Raw genomic sequence first — 15,409 nt, 5'->3', positions numbered from 1 at the left:
TGCACATTTTTGTACACTCCTTGGTTTTAGTACTTGTTGTTTTCTTTGGTTTTGAATTTACATTTGTGTGCCTGTCTTTCCCATTGTATTCAGATCATCTTACCTTAGCCCTGGTTCCAATTTTCTAGTCATCACATTGATTTTCTATCATTTAATTTACTCCATAAGGGTTTTTATGGGTTATCTCAAATCCCCGCTGTCATCAGTTGTGCTCTAGCTTTCACTATTATTTTGTTTGCCCACTTGGGTTTTTGATATTTTATTTTCAATCTCCTCACTGCAGTGGTCCTTAAGATTATTTTTGTATTTTGGAGGGGGTTGATTTTGAACAACATTTATTACATTCATTGTCAAACACATAATGATGACACATTAATTTACATCTTAAGATACAAACTGCAGCGCAGATGAAGAAAAAGAGCACATAGGGAGAAAGAAATGACAAAATGGGATCAGATCTAATGCCAACAAATATATATCGGAGGTTAATACATAAACATCGACCGCCACGTTAGTCTGTCATCAATTCATTGATTTTATTACGTTTTCCACTGGAACACTGATGGAGGTGGGTAAAAAAATAAATAAAAACACAAACTCGGACGTTAGTGCACACAAAGGACATGCAAACACTTTGAGCTGACACACACCCGGAGCCCTGCAAAGGCACAACAGACACACAAGTCCATACGGTAACATTTCTACTGGCCAAAACACTCGGACTTGGACACACACTCCGTTGTTTGGAGGACATACTCACAGAACGAGAGAGCACCACAAATTTGAAGAAAGACCCACGATCAGAGAGGAGACAGATGGACGGGGTCAGAATCAACAGCAGAGACAGTCAGTTTGTACGTGTGACAGTGTCGTGAATGCGTGACTCTGATTTTTTTTTCTTCGTCTTCTTTTTTTGTGTGTGCAGTGTTAGTTGGTCTTAGTCAGGATCTGAGTTGCAATGCCAAATGCTGCTTCATTATAAAGAGGATCTACAGAACAGACTGTGTTCCATGCAGTCGCTATAACACGGCCAGCTTGTAATGAGCTTGTTGAATATGTAGGCAGAATAGTGAGCGCCCTCTGAGCGCTAAAGTCCTTTAACAGATAAATGAGAAGGGGCTGACCGGAGCCCGCTCTAGCTGTTAGAAATCGCACAGCCCAAATGCAGGTTCAAACAAATGTGTTAGTTTTTAATTTTGGAAATATAATTTGCAAAACAAACACAACTTTATTTGACTTTAACTTTCTAATTTAAAATAATGTAGTTGTGAGTCAGAACTTGAAAATATTTCTGATGTAATGATTAGGGTTAAAAAAAAATAATAGAGGGGGTAAAAAGGGTTTGTCCCATTTTAAATTATTAGGGTTCTATTTAAATTTTATAAATCTATACACATGCATATTTTATTCAAATATGTTGTTTCAGTCGAACATTTAGAGCCATTTGAAGCATTTTACAGTATTTAAAGTGCTGTGATAATAGCTAGACATATAATGTAAAATGTGATAATGTTGGCACAGGATTAGTTTTTGTAGATTTTTACAATTTTGTCTTTACCTTTATTTATTAATATGCAATGTGATTACATAATATATCATAGAACCATTATAACTATGATGGAAAATTTGATGAGTACTTGGTTTTACACACTTTTGTTTATATTTAAATAATTGCATAACTTTTTAAAAGCCAGATCATGTGTATGTTAATACATTAGAAAGGACGGAGGGTGCACTTTCTTTGTACATTGGTTGTATATGATTAATCAAATAAGCATGTTTTCAACTGAGACAGACTGTGACATTATGAAAAATCGAACTATATAAAATTCTGTTATAAAGGTTTGCATGACGCCCTATTGTAAATACAAATTTATTGACTAAGCACAGCTGATTTAAAAAACATAGGCACCATGTATGTTAAGGTCATCTGAATAAGTGAGCATTCTTAAATTGTACTAGTGCAATGAAATATAGATTCAACTTAAAGCTTGTAAACATATTTACAATAGGTGCCAATGTTTATTGGCAACAATAAATATTTTAAAAAATTGTCTTTATAGGTATTTTATGTGACAGACTCACACAAAGTAGTATGAGGGTATAGCACCTTTCACAGATAAGAGTATAAACATTAAAACACAATTAAATTAAAACATAGTTAAAAAGACAAAGAGCTCATTTTAAAGATACAAGTAATTAAAAATTAATACAATATATATTTTTAAAAAGATCTTAAGGAAATAGAAGTCTGAGTGGGAATGTCTTCAGCATGTGGTGCACAATTTTCAAGTAGGGGAAAAAGGTATTTGGTTTTCAAAATCGGAAAAGTTTGACACTGGCCTGTATTTATACCCCATTTTCCCTGCAGTTAACACGTCTTTTCAGGTATATTTTTTAAACCTGTTTCACACATATATACACACAGACATTTCTGACCAGAGCTCAAGCTCAGTCAGACTGTCTGGAGAGCATCTGTTAACTTTAATTTTCCAACTCTTGCCTCTTGATTGTTTAATTTATGGACTTTGGTTCATTCCAGTACATTAGATCCTTTGATGTAAACCATCCCATTCTGGCTCTGGCTGTGTGTTTACTGTTATCCTGCTGGTTGATGCATTTTCACCACCATATTTGTGACATCTAAGATGATTATTTTCAGTGTTGCCGTATCTTGAGCTCTACCCATTTTCACATTAACTCTGACTTTTTTCAGTATACCTGCTGAAGAAAAGCATTCCCACAGCAGGATACCACCATCACTCTTTCATCATAGGGAGAAAGTGAATTCAGGAATATTAACAATCCTGGTTTTGTACTAGAAATAGCATTTTGCATGTAGAATTTTTTTTCTCTTGTGTATGTCCCACTTGGTCTGTGGCAACCTTGGACTTATGGCTTGTTTTAAACAATTTCTTTCTTGAGTGAGCTCCATAAAACACATTTTAAGTGCACACAATTGGAAGAGCTGCTGACCAATTCTCCCACCAGAGTTGTGGATTTATAGTGAAAGTAAATTGCACATAAGGACACACTTATTGTTTCCTTTTTGTTTTGACTTCACTTTGTATCATGTACAATCCCAATGAAAAACACTGAAGTTTTGTGGTCTTTATGTGACAAAATGTAAAAGGGTTCAGGAAGAATAAACTCTTCTGTAACACACTAACCCTTACTGCTCAAAGTCATATCAGTATCAAACCTAAAGACATTTAGAGACATTTAGACATTTAAATAGACCCAATAAGGCAGTTTTAAAACTCTAAAAGTTAAAGTGAGTTTTTACTCAAAGGGAATTTGCTAACAGGACTCCTTACCATGCAAACTGTGACGTTTGGGTATTCACACAAGCACAAATATGCGTCTTAAAATCCATATTTGTAAGCAGGCCTTAATTATCTCACAGTTATTTCCACATTTTTCACCATGTCGTCTATCCCCCTGTTGCTTTTAGAAACCGTGTTAGCATGTCAAGCTCTGCTTTGGTGTGTCACATGAGCGTGGGTGTGTGTTAGTCCTTGTTAACTCACTGTCTTTTGCCTCATGAGGAGAGTCAGTCTTGACTGGGGTGGGGTCACTCCAGGACCGGCTGAAACTCTTCGATCTACGTTCAGCGAATGCTAGTGCAGGCGAGGAGAGAGAGTCACACACGCACGTTCGCTCTCACACTGTGTCGCACGCATACATACATACACATACGCACGCCGGGGAGCCTGCAGAATGGCTTTTTCCTCAACACACACGCCACCAAGAACAAACGAGAGTGCAAAGACTGCTGCAGCTACCAGGGGACAGATATAGAAAGCACACAGAGCAATAAGTCTTCTCCACGAACACAAAAAAACTGCTTACAGACAAAACCAACAAACAAATGTGCACGCAAACAGCCCGCCGTCAACCTGTTGCTTATTACGGTTTATATGTTCATCAATGTGCATTTAAAGACACAGACAAGGGAAAGTTGGCAAAGCGACTCGGAGATTCTATTTGTGTGCAAACCTGAGTATTGATCATCCTTCTAATTTTATAAGCTGCCGGGCAAAAATAGTCTCCGTGCTGTCTTTTACGATCTGCACTGACGCATTAAAACAGCCACTGCATTTATTTATACTGAAACACTATTTTTAAACGTGATTCCTCACCGATACAGTTTCGATGCTGCTCATCAGACCTGGAGCTTTCTGTGGGAAAATACGGTTCTCTCGCTTTCGTCATTTTCACGCCACGCGCTTGTAAAGTATACTAAAATTATTATTTGCCTGGAATGGCTTGAGGTCATTTTGATTTTTCATTAAAAAAAACCCTGTCCCTTACGTTCTGCGCCCACAGATAACGTGTCTGTCAAGAAACCGTCATTTCAACTGAGGCTTTGCTGGTATATGAAGGAAAATAAACATTTAAAAGTAATTTTAGCTTTAGTCAGGGATAGAGGTCTTCTTTAATTTTAGGCTGTAGTATAATTTGAGACTATAGATAAATAAAAATAAGAACATATTAGCATCAGATGGAAATAAATAAATAACAAAAATGGAGCAACAATGAACAAATCAGGTGCAACCACAAGCAACCACTGGAACATGGGGGTGTGTTCATATTAGCAGTGGTCTAAGATTGGCTAAAAAAATCATGGTATAAATGGTATAAATAATATTCCTACTTGGTAAATAATCTACTTGGAGCTGAAGTACAGTAATGGAAACCAATAGATACAACAGGCATGGCATGCATGCTGCTGGATCTGTGTAGCAGAATCTGTAATTGAATGGGTCCACAACATTAACAGTATTGAGCTCAATCAATTTTTTAAGGATGGAGGCAGCAGATGTTGTACGTGCTGGTTACAGTGCATTTATAATAACTATTATTCCAGACAGTTGACTCGGCCATAGATCACTGGGTGACCAGTGAAGGCCTAATGTTAACTGTGAGCGCTCTAATAGTCAGAAAATACCTAATGTGGAGCCAAGCTATCGACAAGAAGCTCCCAAAAATGTTAATATCTGAAAGCAAAAGAAAGAAGAGTATGTGGTGAAGAGGTTACAATTTTCCAAAGAAAATACTACCTGCTCTAAAAAGGAATGGATAACATTCTATGAATTCACAAAAACAACTTTTTTCTAATTGGGTTTAGGAGCCGCAGACCTCAAATGCTGAATTCAAAGCCACAGAGCACCGTGAAGCCTGTTTCTCAAATGATGGTAATGGATCTGTTTGAATACAGTGTATTAATAGCACAGAGGAAATATCCTTGAAATGGGTGTTTCAACAAGATGTCTCCAAACTCATCATATCGTCCAGCTCAGTCCTCAGACCTTAATGAATTAAAAACCTGTGGGGGGAAATGAAACCTGCAGTTTCAGGTGTGAAAAAATGAAGAACTGTGTTGTGTAGACCAATGGTCCAGGGCTGGAATACCAGAAGCTGGTCGACTCCATGCAACACAGATGTGATACAGTTTTCAGAAATGGTAGTTATACAAATAAATATCTGTTCAACAATTAACAGGAAAGCTAACTCCTCAGGCAGTTTTTGTTTTATGCAACAAAGGTTTGAGTTCATAAAGAAAAAGGCTGACAGTGACAGCTATTTTTTTCTGTGGACTGATTTTAAACAGGGCTGCGGCTTTAACGCATAGATTTTTATTAACTACAGAAAAAAGAACGCGTTAAAACTATTAACACATTTAATTGCACTTTGGAAAGTAAACCCATATGCCATGTGAACTAGTGTTCACATCTGTAACTGTCAGATGTCCCAGTGTAAGTGAATGCAGCACATAATAATCTGCGAGCTACTTAGCATTCTCTCTGCTCAGCACAGCGCAAAGCTGCTGTTGCGTGGCGCAGGCAACACAAAAGAAAAACACAAAATTTGGATTTCAGAGCGCAGCGGAGATGGTGCTACATTAGGCGTGCAAGCGCCATGACAATCAACGGCCGGGGTCTCATTTATAAAACGTTGTATAGAATCCACACTAATGGTGTATGTACAGTAAAAAAAATTAAAAAATTAAAAATAAGATTTAGAAAATCATGCGCACTCACACAAGCACACAATTTTCCTTCATAGATCCCATCTGTACCTGAACGTTTGCGTACCAGGTTCCGCCTCGTGTTCTGCCCTCTACACGCCCAGATTCAACCAAAAGGACCTCATATGTGCTCTGGGGTTCTGGTTAGGCCCAGAATTTGGGGTGAGGGGTTTTAGCCACCGTCCGCTGTAAATTATAGAAGCATGCGATGCTCGGAGTCTAAAACGGTATCTTGGCCAGTCATCATTGGCCAAGAAATCTTTGATCAACCATATTCCCTTCTAGTTCCCCCATCTGCAAGGTCTTCCAGCTGTGCTAATGCATCCACCGCACAGCAATATGCAAGAGTGTATTTGACTGTTTACGTTAATTAAAGTAATTGCCGCACATGTTGTCACAGTTTATCTATTAATCTGTGGGAGAGGAATGTGATGGTAGAAATCCCTCACAAAGTTTTTTGCTGACTTTCATTTAAGATTTAAGCTTGCTTATGGGTTTTTCTTTTATTTATTGAGAAATCCTTATGTGTAGTTATGTGTCACCAGTGCAAGCATGAATAACGCTGCGGTTTTGAATGCTTATGATAAAGTCGCTCTATGATTAAAGTCTGATGTGGAGTTAAATTGAACATCTGAGAGGAATCATTGTGTAGTTTGGCTTTGATTCATCACTTTACCATCTGCATCGCCAGTTTCCCCTGTCTCCAAAATGAGTGTACACATGGGTCAGAGTTACCGTGAGTACGACACATTTTCCCGTCAAGTTTTTCTTAATAGATTCCAACTTTTGCATGGAAAGTGAAGGATGCAAAATTCACGCCGTTTTGTGCATAAGCAAGCTTTATGAAAGAGGCCTCACAGGGTATTTCATTAAACAGAGCTGTATAACAACAATAGAGGTTCTTTGCACAGCTTTTGAGAGTAAACTTTGGGGGGGGGGGGGGGGGGATTGCTACTGCGGAGGCCCAACATTTAAGATCTAAAGCTAGAAAAAAAGCTGTGGTGGAATAGGACATCCCTGTGAAGTAAGACGGAAAATTTAATGACAATATTTTTTATTTCTGCTATGCCATCATGCTTTAAATCCAGAATGATTATCTGCTTTTACATTAATGTCTTTTTGACTGAAGAGTGAGGTGTTGAGAAAAATACTCTACGTTAAAATAATTTTAAAAAATCAAGTTTCCATGAAAATGCTGTGATTGTAAAGAGTAACACAGAGAGGGGTTGAACACTTCTGAAAAGAAATGGCAGAAACCCTGTTATAACGTAGAAGCATTGAACTTATGTTTCAACAGCTGCGTGATTTAGAGGACTATAAAATATGGCACTGATGGTTTTCTTGCGTTAAGCCATCTTGGAGCTGTATGGTTGGATGAACCACTGCATGAAAGCAAGACCACAACCTGTGGCACTTCTAGACCAAATTTACCCGGGGAGTCAGGGTGGGCAAAGTTTTTTTCGTAGGGACACAGAACAAAAGAAAGAAACAAAACAAAATAAATGAATAAATAACAGGGCAATATTTCATTGTGTAATATATTAAATGAGCCAAAGAGCTTCTGGTGGCTCTGGAACTGCAGGCCCTGATCTAGCAGATGAAAAATGGGATCTTATCTAAAACAGCTGAAGCTAAAAGGGCAACACCTTCATTTTTAAATCATTGTTAAAGTAAAACTGTAAAGGTAAAAAAATGAAATTGGTCCAAGGAAGCAATAAGTTATGGTTTCGGTGCCAACGCATATCAACATAAGACATTTATTTTGTATTCTGTCTTCAGTACCGGAGCCAGGACCAGTTTTACAAAACGCACTGGTCCCTGTTGGCCCCTGTCTAGAACCGCCCAGGGCACAACATTACAGTTTCCAATAATCTGGGGTAGAAAGTGTATAATCTGATCCAATTTATTTATTTATTTATTTATTCATTCATTAACTCACATTTATTGGAATAATAAAAAGCTTTGCCTATTTTGTCAAATAATTAAGCATCTAACTGATTTGAATATTTAATTGTTCCACCATTAATAATACGTTTTGACGCAAAAACCTCCACATCTTTTGCTTTGTGATAGAATGTGCTATGTTCACAGAGCGCAGTCTGTATAATTGTATGGAAAAAAAGCAATTATAAGATTTTTTTTAATTTATATTCTTTTTTAACCACACTAGGATTTCTTTGAATGCACCTGGCACAAAGAAAAAACCCAAACAATGCAACAGATGTTAACAAGTGTAATTCTATTTTTCACCACTAATGAACAGCTGTTTTTCTCAGACCTATACAAGAACTCCAACCTTGTCTTTTCTGAATTCTCCAAGTTTGTTCAACACATTTACTTTGCAGTTTGCCACCAACCGAGGAAAAGACATTCATCGAACACACATAACATGCACACAAGTCCAACCATGCAGAGTCTTGCCTCGTCTAATATATACGCCGTTTGGATACATAACCTCGGAAAAGTAGAGCAAACGAGCAACGATTTGGTGCCACACACATGCAAAATAACAGTTGAGAAAAAGAAATGATGATGATGGTGGGGTGAGTAACATCGCAGTCAACGTGACCAAACCTCTCAACCGTTTACATACACACGTATGACTCACTCTGCGCTTTAAGCCTTCTGCTGCCCACCATCCGAAGATGCTTCCGGAAGTTCCTGTGGGTAGCCAGATCATGGTGGAGGAGGGACGTCGGAAGAGAAGGGGATGGAGGACCACGACGTGAAGAGGAGAAGCAGGAAGGGGTAGGCGGGTGGGAGAGCCGGGCAAATCAGAAAGAGAGGAGTTTACTGTCGAGACTTTCTCAAAGGCTGAAAAGGGATTATTAGGTAAATAAAGCGTGCACATTTTGTTGTCAGCGTGAGGAGAAAATAGGATTCACAGGCAGAACGTTGGTTTAACATAACTCTCTTATTACTCTGTCGGGTAAAATGCGCCGTATAGATAATTTTGACAGTAACATCTATTCTTGTGTACACATCTGAAAGCTAGGAGTGTCTTCATGCATCAGCCAGGAGGAAAACCCACAAAAGCACACTCCAACATCAGATATGTTTTTATTTCTCAGACACAGACGCAGAGCAAATAAAGAAATTACATAATGAAATGTGTTTCATTCCCCTTAAGTAACAGTCAACATGTTAAAGCAACCAATGGGCTCGCAAACCAAATATCTAGTTTGCGTATCTCGTGCAATGAAAGTTCAAGTGACAAGTGGTTTTATTCTGTACTTCTGCTCCTTTACATACATCTGAATAATGCCGTGTTGTTGGAGATGCCACACAAATAAATAAAAGAAGCTTTTGTGGTGTAAATATTTCATTATTTCTATCAGACCTTGAGTCTCTAAATATAACCGATCATTTGATCATATTTCTCTTTGAATATGTATTGATGACCAATGCTGTGCAACAATTTATGACAATGTACTTATAGTGTGCTTCAGTTGACCATGAGTAGACTATTACTGTAGTGAGACAAATTAAGTGACTAATGAAACACAGAGATGATGTGTTGGTGTGATGGAGAATCGGTAGAAAGTAACTACATCCTATGCTTCCACTTGTAATTCACAATTAGTGCAGCATTGCAAGACAGTACTCTTTTTACCTTTATTTAACAAGTTAATATCCTACTGAGACTTAAATTTATTTTTCTAGTGAGAGCTGGCCTAGACAGGCAGTATAACATCACCTCACAATTAACAAGAGTGCATAATTAAGACAGAAGATTCAGCCAATTACAGTCAAACAAACACATTTACAAATCGGTTACTAAAAACAGGTACATGAAATTGAATAAGAGTTAAGCACTTAATCTGGATTCAAGAGTTCTGGTGGTTACCTGGTGGTTAGAGAGATATGTTTCAATTTCATTTAAAGGGGACATATCATGCTTTTCAGTTCTTGCTTTTCACATTTACTGCCTTCCGTTGAGGTCTATATAAAGTGGAACTGCAATGCTTTGATCTGAATTCCTTGTTGCTGTTGCCTCACAGCACTTCTTTTACCCCTGTTCTGAGGTGCAGCTCTGAACAGCTCGTTTTGGTGCTGTCTCTTTAAATCTAAAGGAGCGGTCCCCTCCTCCCTGTTAGGACGGTGTAATGAATTGCCTTGGTTAATACCCCCGACAACCGAACATTTTGACGTATCCACTTATAGCTTCAGCATCCCCCAGGTTAGACTACAAAACTGCAGCTAAAAATAAAAACTGTGGATTTGTGGAATTAATAAGCCAGGAGTCCATGACTTTGTTTAGCAGGTCTGCAGCAAATATTGTGACACAATTGTTCAAAAAGCGTAATGTAGAACATAGAAAAACTGAACGTAATGAAAAACATGATCCAAACGGAATATAAAGATATCTACGCAGCACCTGAAAAGAGTACATTAAACTTTTCTGCATTCCTAGAGTGCACAACAACATGTATTTAAGGGCTAAAAAAGTGGGTTTTGCACAATATGTCCCCTTTAAAAGTGTAAAATGGTAATGGTAAGGGATACATTATATACAACACACACTATCCCTAAATATGGCTGTAACACCTGATTTGAGAATTATTGTAGAAGAGCAACACAATGTATCAAACCGAAGTCGTCGTTGCAATATTAGTCCTTGCACGATTGTGTTCATCCTGAAGACCAGCAACAGCCTTGAACAGAAAACTACCACTGAAAACCCTCCAAATATACAGCTAATGTGGTCCCAGTGATTTAAAAGCACATCAAATGCAAGATCCAAAAGAAACTGAATAAGATTTGAAGTCAACTGTCTTGCAGCTACTTGTGATTGCTAGGCATGGAGGGCTGTACTTTAACAGAAGCCCAGAAGGTTTGCTTATAATATTTTACATTTACATTTCAAATTATGTCTTAGTGTTTATGGTATTATTGTGACAATTGCACAATAAATGTTTTCTGTTGCAGCTCAGTTCTCAGTCTGTAAGTTTTACAAGTGGTAAGAACGACACATTCAGTAATAATTGCACTTGGCTGAGCCATACAATGGTGATATAATAATTACAGCAATCATTTCTTGCGGTTTAAACTGTATTTTAGTCAACAGCGGCCCAAAAATGACAGTGGGTTACTGTTATTTTAACAATAAGCAATATAAAATGTATGACGTTACTGGTTGCTGCATTGTCTTATATAGTTACGCCATTTAATTAGATTCAGGTTACAACGTTTCTTTGCTAAGTTTCTAAAACCAAATTCCTTTATAACTTTTATGATAGGATTATGGTTATTTTATAAAGCTGAAACCTAAAACTCCAGGCCTTGCTTTTTTTTTAATCGCCACAAAACATCAACTGAGTCAAGTAAAAAAAAATGGAGTCAAAACATTTCATCAATACAGAGAAATACAATTAAAATTACTTTGATTATAATCTTTTTTTTGCTTTTTTTCTAACTTTATTTTATTCTACTTCTTTGCTAACTGAAACAGCTGGCAGCAAACTAAACTCTAGTCTTGGAAAGGACTATGTATTCAGCTTGATAAATAAGAAGCTTCATGTCTGTCTCCTGAGGACAGAACAGAAATGCTGACCTTAAAAGCAAACTACATGCACTGTTATTCATTATCCATCATAACATTGTCTCTGTAACAATGTTACAAATCTATAGTTATTCACACATGCTCATCTCTTATCAGCATCCACGGTTTTCCTTGTATCAGTCAGATGCCTGCAAGTTTGTTTTTTTCGGACAAAACTGTTATATTTACAGAGTTTTGCGTTAGTATTTGCCACTTGAGGTGACTATTAGTACCTTTAAAATCAACAAAGGTATTCGTTGTTTTTCGCCCTATGACTTGCTGTCAGTTTTTGACATGATGTTCTATGCAAAAGCTCCAGATAAACACCCTTTCATCTTTCTGAGCCCCTCCCATGTCGCCTCGACACGCAGTATCCGTGCTCCAAGCAACCAGCCAACACTCATTATTAATGGCCTCCGCATGTGGCTGTGTGAGAGTGGGGAGTGTGTTTATCTGATGGTGGGGAAGCACATAAACCTGGAGGGTGTGGGGTGAGGGGGGGGGGGGGGCGTGTTGAAGAGGAGAGGACATTTTTATTCAGTTTCTTTGTCGTCAGTTTGCCTCCAGTGATCTGAAACCTTAACCTTCAGCGAATGTTCATCATGACTGAACTAAAAGGATACAAATACACTGAAGCTACCTGCTGTGTATCCTTGTTAAAACATTCTTAATTTATTTATGAACCAATAAAAGGGTTAGGAGAGATAAAGAGACTTCAAATACAACGACAATAAAATCCTGCAATAAACGAAGGCTGATCGAGATTCTTCTGAGATCGTTGTTGCGACTCTGTTGCACAAAATAAAATGTATTATTTACTATAACTAAATTGGATAAAACAATATTAGCTGTAATATCTTCACCTTTAGTTTAAAGGAAGAGGTGAGACTGTGCCTGCAGGGCTGGGTTTACAGCAGCAGGTCTGGCTGCTGTGTCGAATATTAAGTGTGACTATCTGTCCCAAACAGGCAGTCTGCTTTTGGCTTCTTGTTAGCCATTTTTTTGAGGCCCCGACGGATAAGTGTATTTTTTTTTCTTCTTCTTCTTCCTAAAGGTGCAAGATTTAGTTAAATTATGTAATGTGTGAACAAACATGTCTGCTTTAGGTATGGGCATCCTAGGTATGTTTTGTTAAGTTAGAAATACTTTACTTTAACCCCTTAAGACCTGAGACCTTTAGTCCAAACGTGTTGTTAGACACTTGAAAAAAGGCTGAAATAGATCAGTTTGATTAATTGCCAACATCATTAACAGATAGATGTTCATCAAAAAGCCTCTGTTAAGACCACAAATATCAGGTCTTGCAAAAGGATTGCAATTCCTCTCTGTCTGTGGGAAAAACCTTGTACCTCCATTTTTATTTCCCTGCCTTCCTTTGATCAATAAGTAAGAACATTTAGAAGCAATGTTTTTCTTTTATTTCCTAAAAAGTCCCTTGTCTTCTGCTGAAATTCCTGCGACTCTTTTAATAATGTCCCATTTTGCCATCTAGAATACATATAATGCCACATTCCTTCAGTGCTGGCAGAGGAGCATGGCAGCATCTCAGAGAAAGACGCAAAGGAACTCACACTGGAAAACAAGTTGTTCTGTAATTTATTCACTTGGAACTGTTATCGTTGTTTGATCTGGTTTTTGGGTGCTCTGAAATTCAGCTCAGCGTGGATAAGTATTTCCTGCAGGGCAGAAATGAACGAGCTTTTTGAATTACGAGTGCCTAAATAAGACAATGGAGAATTATAGTTGCTAAATATTTTTCAGGACTTTGTGCATGCAGATGAACCGTCCATAATCCTTTAAATCAGTGAGAATGTGGCAGGTTTTTGCAAGGTAATGGCAAGGCCTTCTGGGGGCGCACATGATTCGCCACTGAGCCTGCCAGCTCCCCGACTGTTTTTCCAGGGGGAGGTTGGAGTGGTTTATTAGCATGTTGGTAGCATATCGAGGTCCTGGGTTGAAGGGGGCTGCACATCTAATCCCGTGCACACATGCATGGCTAGTTTATCAGGTGGAGTTTACCTGCAACATATGCCCACACCTGAGATAGATTACAGTGGCCAAGATGCTAAAGATCACAAAGAGAGCTGGACATAGGGATGAGGCACGCATGCAAAATGTGGATTTATCTCGAGCAATGTCCAATATTCATCAGTAACATCCCAATCACATGACTTCATAATGTCATGGAGCCTTTAGGCTTCATACAAACTATTTGGATCTAAGTTACTCACACATGAGCCTCCTTTTAAGATTGAGAAAATATTAAACACAATTCCTTCCCATAATTTTCCAGCAGAAGGAAACATGGTGAATAATTTGGCAACATTTACCTCTGACGGTTACTAATATTTGCAATCTGCGCAAGACATTGCTGAATTCGACGAAGCGACTTGCAGGATTTCTGACTGTGACGCCGCAGATGGATGACACCGAGATGTCAAAGGAACCGCGATGTACCGCCTGGTGTCACACGGTGTCACCATCTGGCCCTTTTGTGACAGAGCATCTGGGTCTGAGTGGGATGGTTTCTGAACTTGCTAGCGAAGTAACCACCCTTCCGAGCGCTACAGAATAATCTCACGCCGTTTATCCAAAGGCTTTAACGTTGTCATTTCTTGCCTTTTGAATTGTAACAGAACTTCACGGAAAGAAGGAAATCCAAAGATTTTGGATCGATGAACCCCCTTCACCGACATCCTCACACCTTCATGTCGCAGATTTTGATCCCAAAGTTTACTCAGAGGTTAGACACCAACCATAACCAGTGTGACAAGAAACTTTCATTTAAAGATAGCGTCGCCTTTCAGGGGGGACGCGTCGTACCTCAGAATGACTTCTGCCGTATCCTGCTCCCTCTCTCTTCTTTTTCTTTGCACAAATCCCCGGAAAGCCCTGCCAGGACGTGGCAGAGTATTAAAGGGATAAGAGAGGGAGACTGCTGGCATAGGGAGGGGAAGGGCCGTGCAGGGAGGCTGATGCCATGGCTTCTAGCTGCAAGGTTTGTTAGGCTATGAATGAGACTCAGTAGTGGGGATAGCAGCGGATACGTTTGACCACAAAAAAACAAAAAAAAAAAAACAGCTTAAACCAGCTCAAAACAAAACTGCAGTCTATCTTTGTAGCACACAGTCAAGCCAGGATGGGGTATAAAGTTAATATTAATTAGAAAAGCTGAATCAATGACCTATTGCGATATGTTAGTTTGACATGTTCAAAATGAGAAGAATAACAGCATGGGGTAGTTTGTGGCAGTTTTCAACTTTTTCTACTTTACCAGAGTCATGGATGCTTTTATCCAGCGCATTCTCTCTCTCTTCTGAACTCTCTTCAATAAAGCAGTTCACTCTCTGCTGCATGTTTAATATCTCTGGCATTCATTATTTATTTATTTTTACAGAGCAAATCCTTCTCGTTGCAGATTTAAAACCCTGAAAATGATCTGATCCAAAGGCAGAAAAGTTTTTCTTTAAAGCCCCATGTTCTGACGCTTAGACTGTGTTTGGTCTGCTGGACGTCGAGAACAAGCTTGGTGTGAAAATCGTCGCTTTCAAAGTGTGTCTTGATCGGCGTTAATAGTTGTCGGCGATCCTGTGAAGTTGTCCAACATTTGCTCAAACTGGATCCAACACTGTTCTCGGCTAAAGATAATAGATCATGTGTTCACTAAGAGCTAATTGTGGGTGTGTGCATTCTGTGCAGAAAACGCTATAATTTTTAGAACAAAAAATAAAAAGTGCTCAAAACTCTCACCATAGTTTAATGCATACGACTGATAGGTCACATTGGACTCAATTTATCTGCAGATTTAGCATTTTTTCCTAACGCTGGAAGCTTTT

The 15,409-nt window shown here is 38.5% G+C and overlaps 1 protein-coding gene across 4 annotated transcripts in view; it reads right to left on the bottom strand.

Moving 5' to 3' along the window:
- LOC105932114 (NMDA receptor synaptonuclear signaling and neuronal migration factor) overlaps window positions 1-15,409 on the bottom strand; it is a 64,301-nt gene that overhangs the window by 18,092 nt on the left and 30,800 nt on the right. For 3 of the 4 annotated variants that reach the window (XM_012871110.3, XM_036139814.1, XM_021320756.2), the window contains 2 exons: window positions 8,640-8,692; window positions 3,531-3,620 (listed from right to left, as the gene is read on the bottom strand). In XM_012871110.3, coding sequence (XP_012726564.2) covers window positions 3,531-3,620; window positions 8,640-8,692 — 143 coding nt within the window. The remainder of the gene's footprint in view (window positions 1-3,530; window positions 3,621-8,639; window positions 8,693-15,409) is intronic. The other variant, XM_036139813.1, reaches the window with a different exon arrangement.

The sequence above is a fragment of the Fundulus heteroclitus genome, chromosome 8 (genome assembly GCF_011125445.2).
Source record: "Fundulus heteroclitus isolate FHET01 chromosome 8, MU-UCD_Fhet_4.1, whole genome shotgun sequence".
NCBI classification, from domain to species: Eukaryota; Metazoa; Chordata; class Actinopteri; order Cyprinodontiformes; family Fundulidae; genus Fundulus; species Fundulus heteroclitus.
This window is presented reverse-complemented; position numbering and strand designations above follow the sequence as displayed.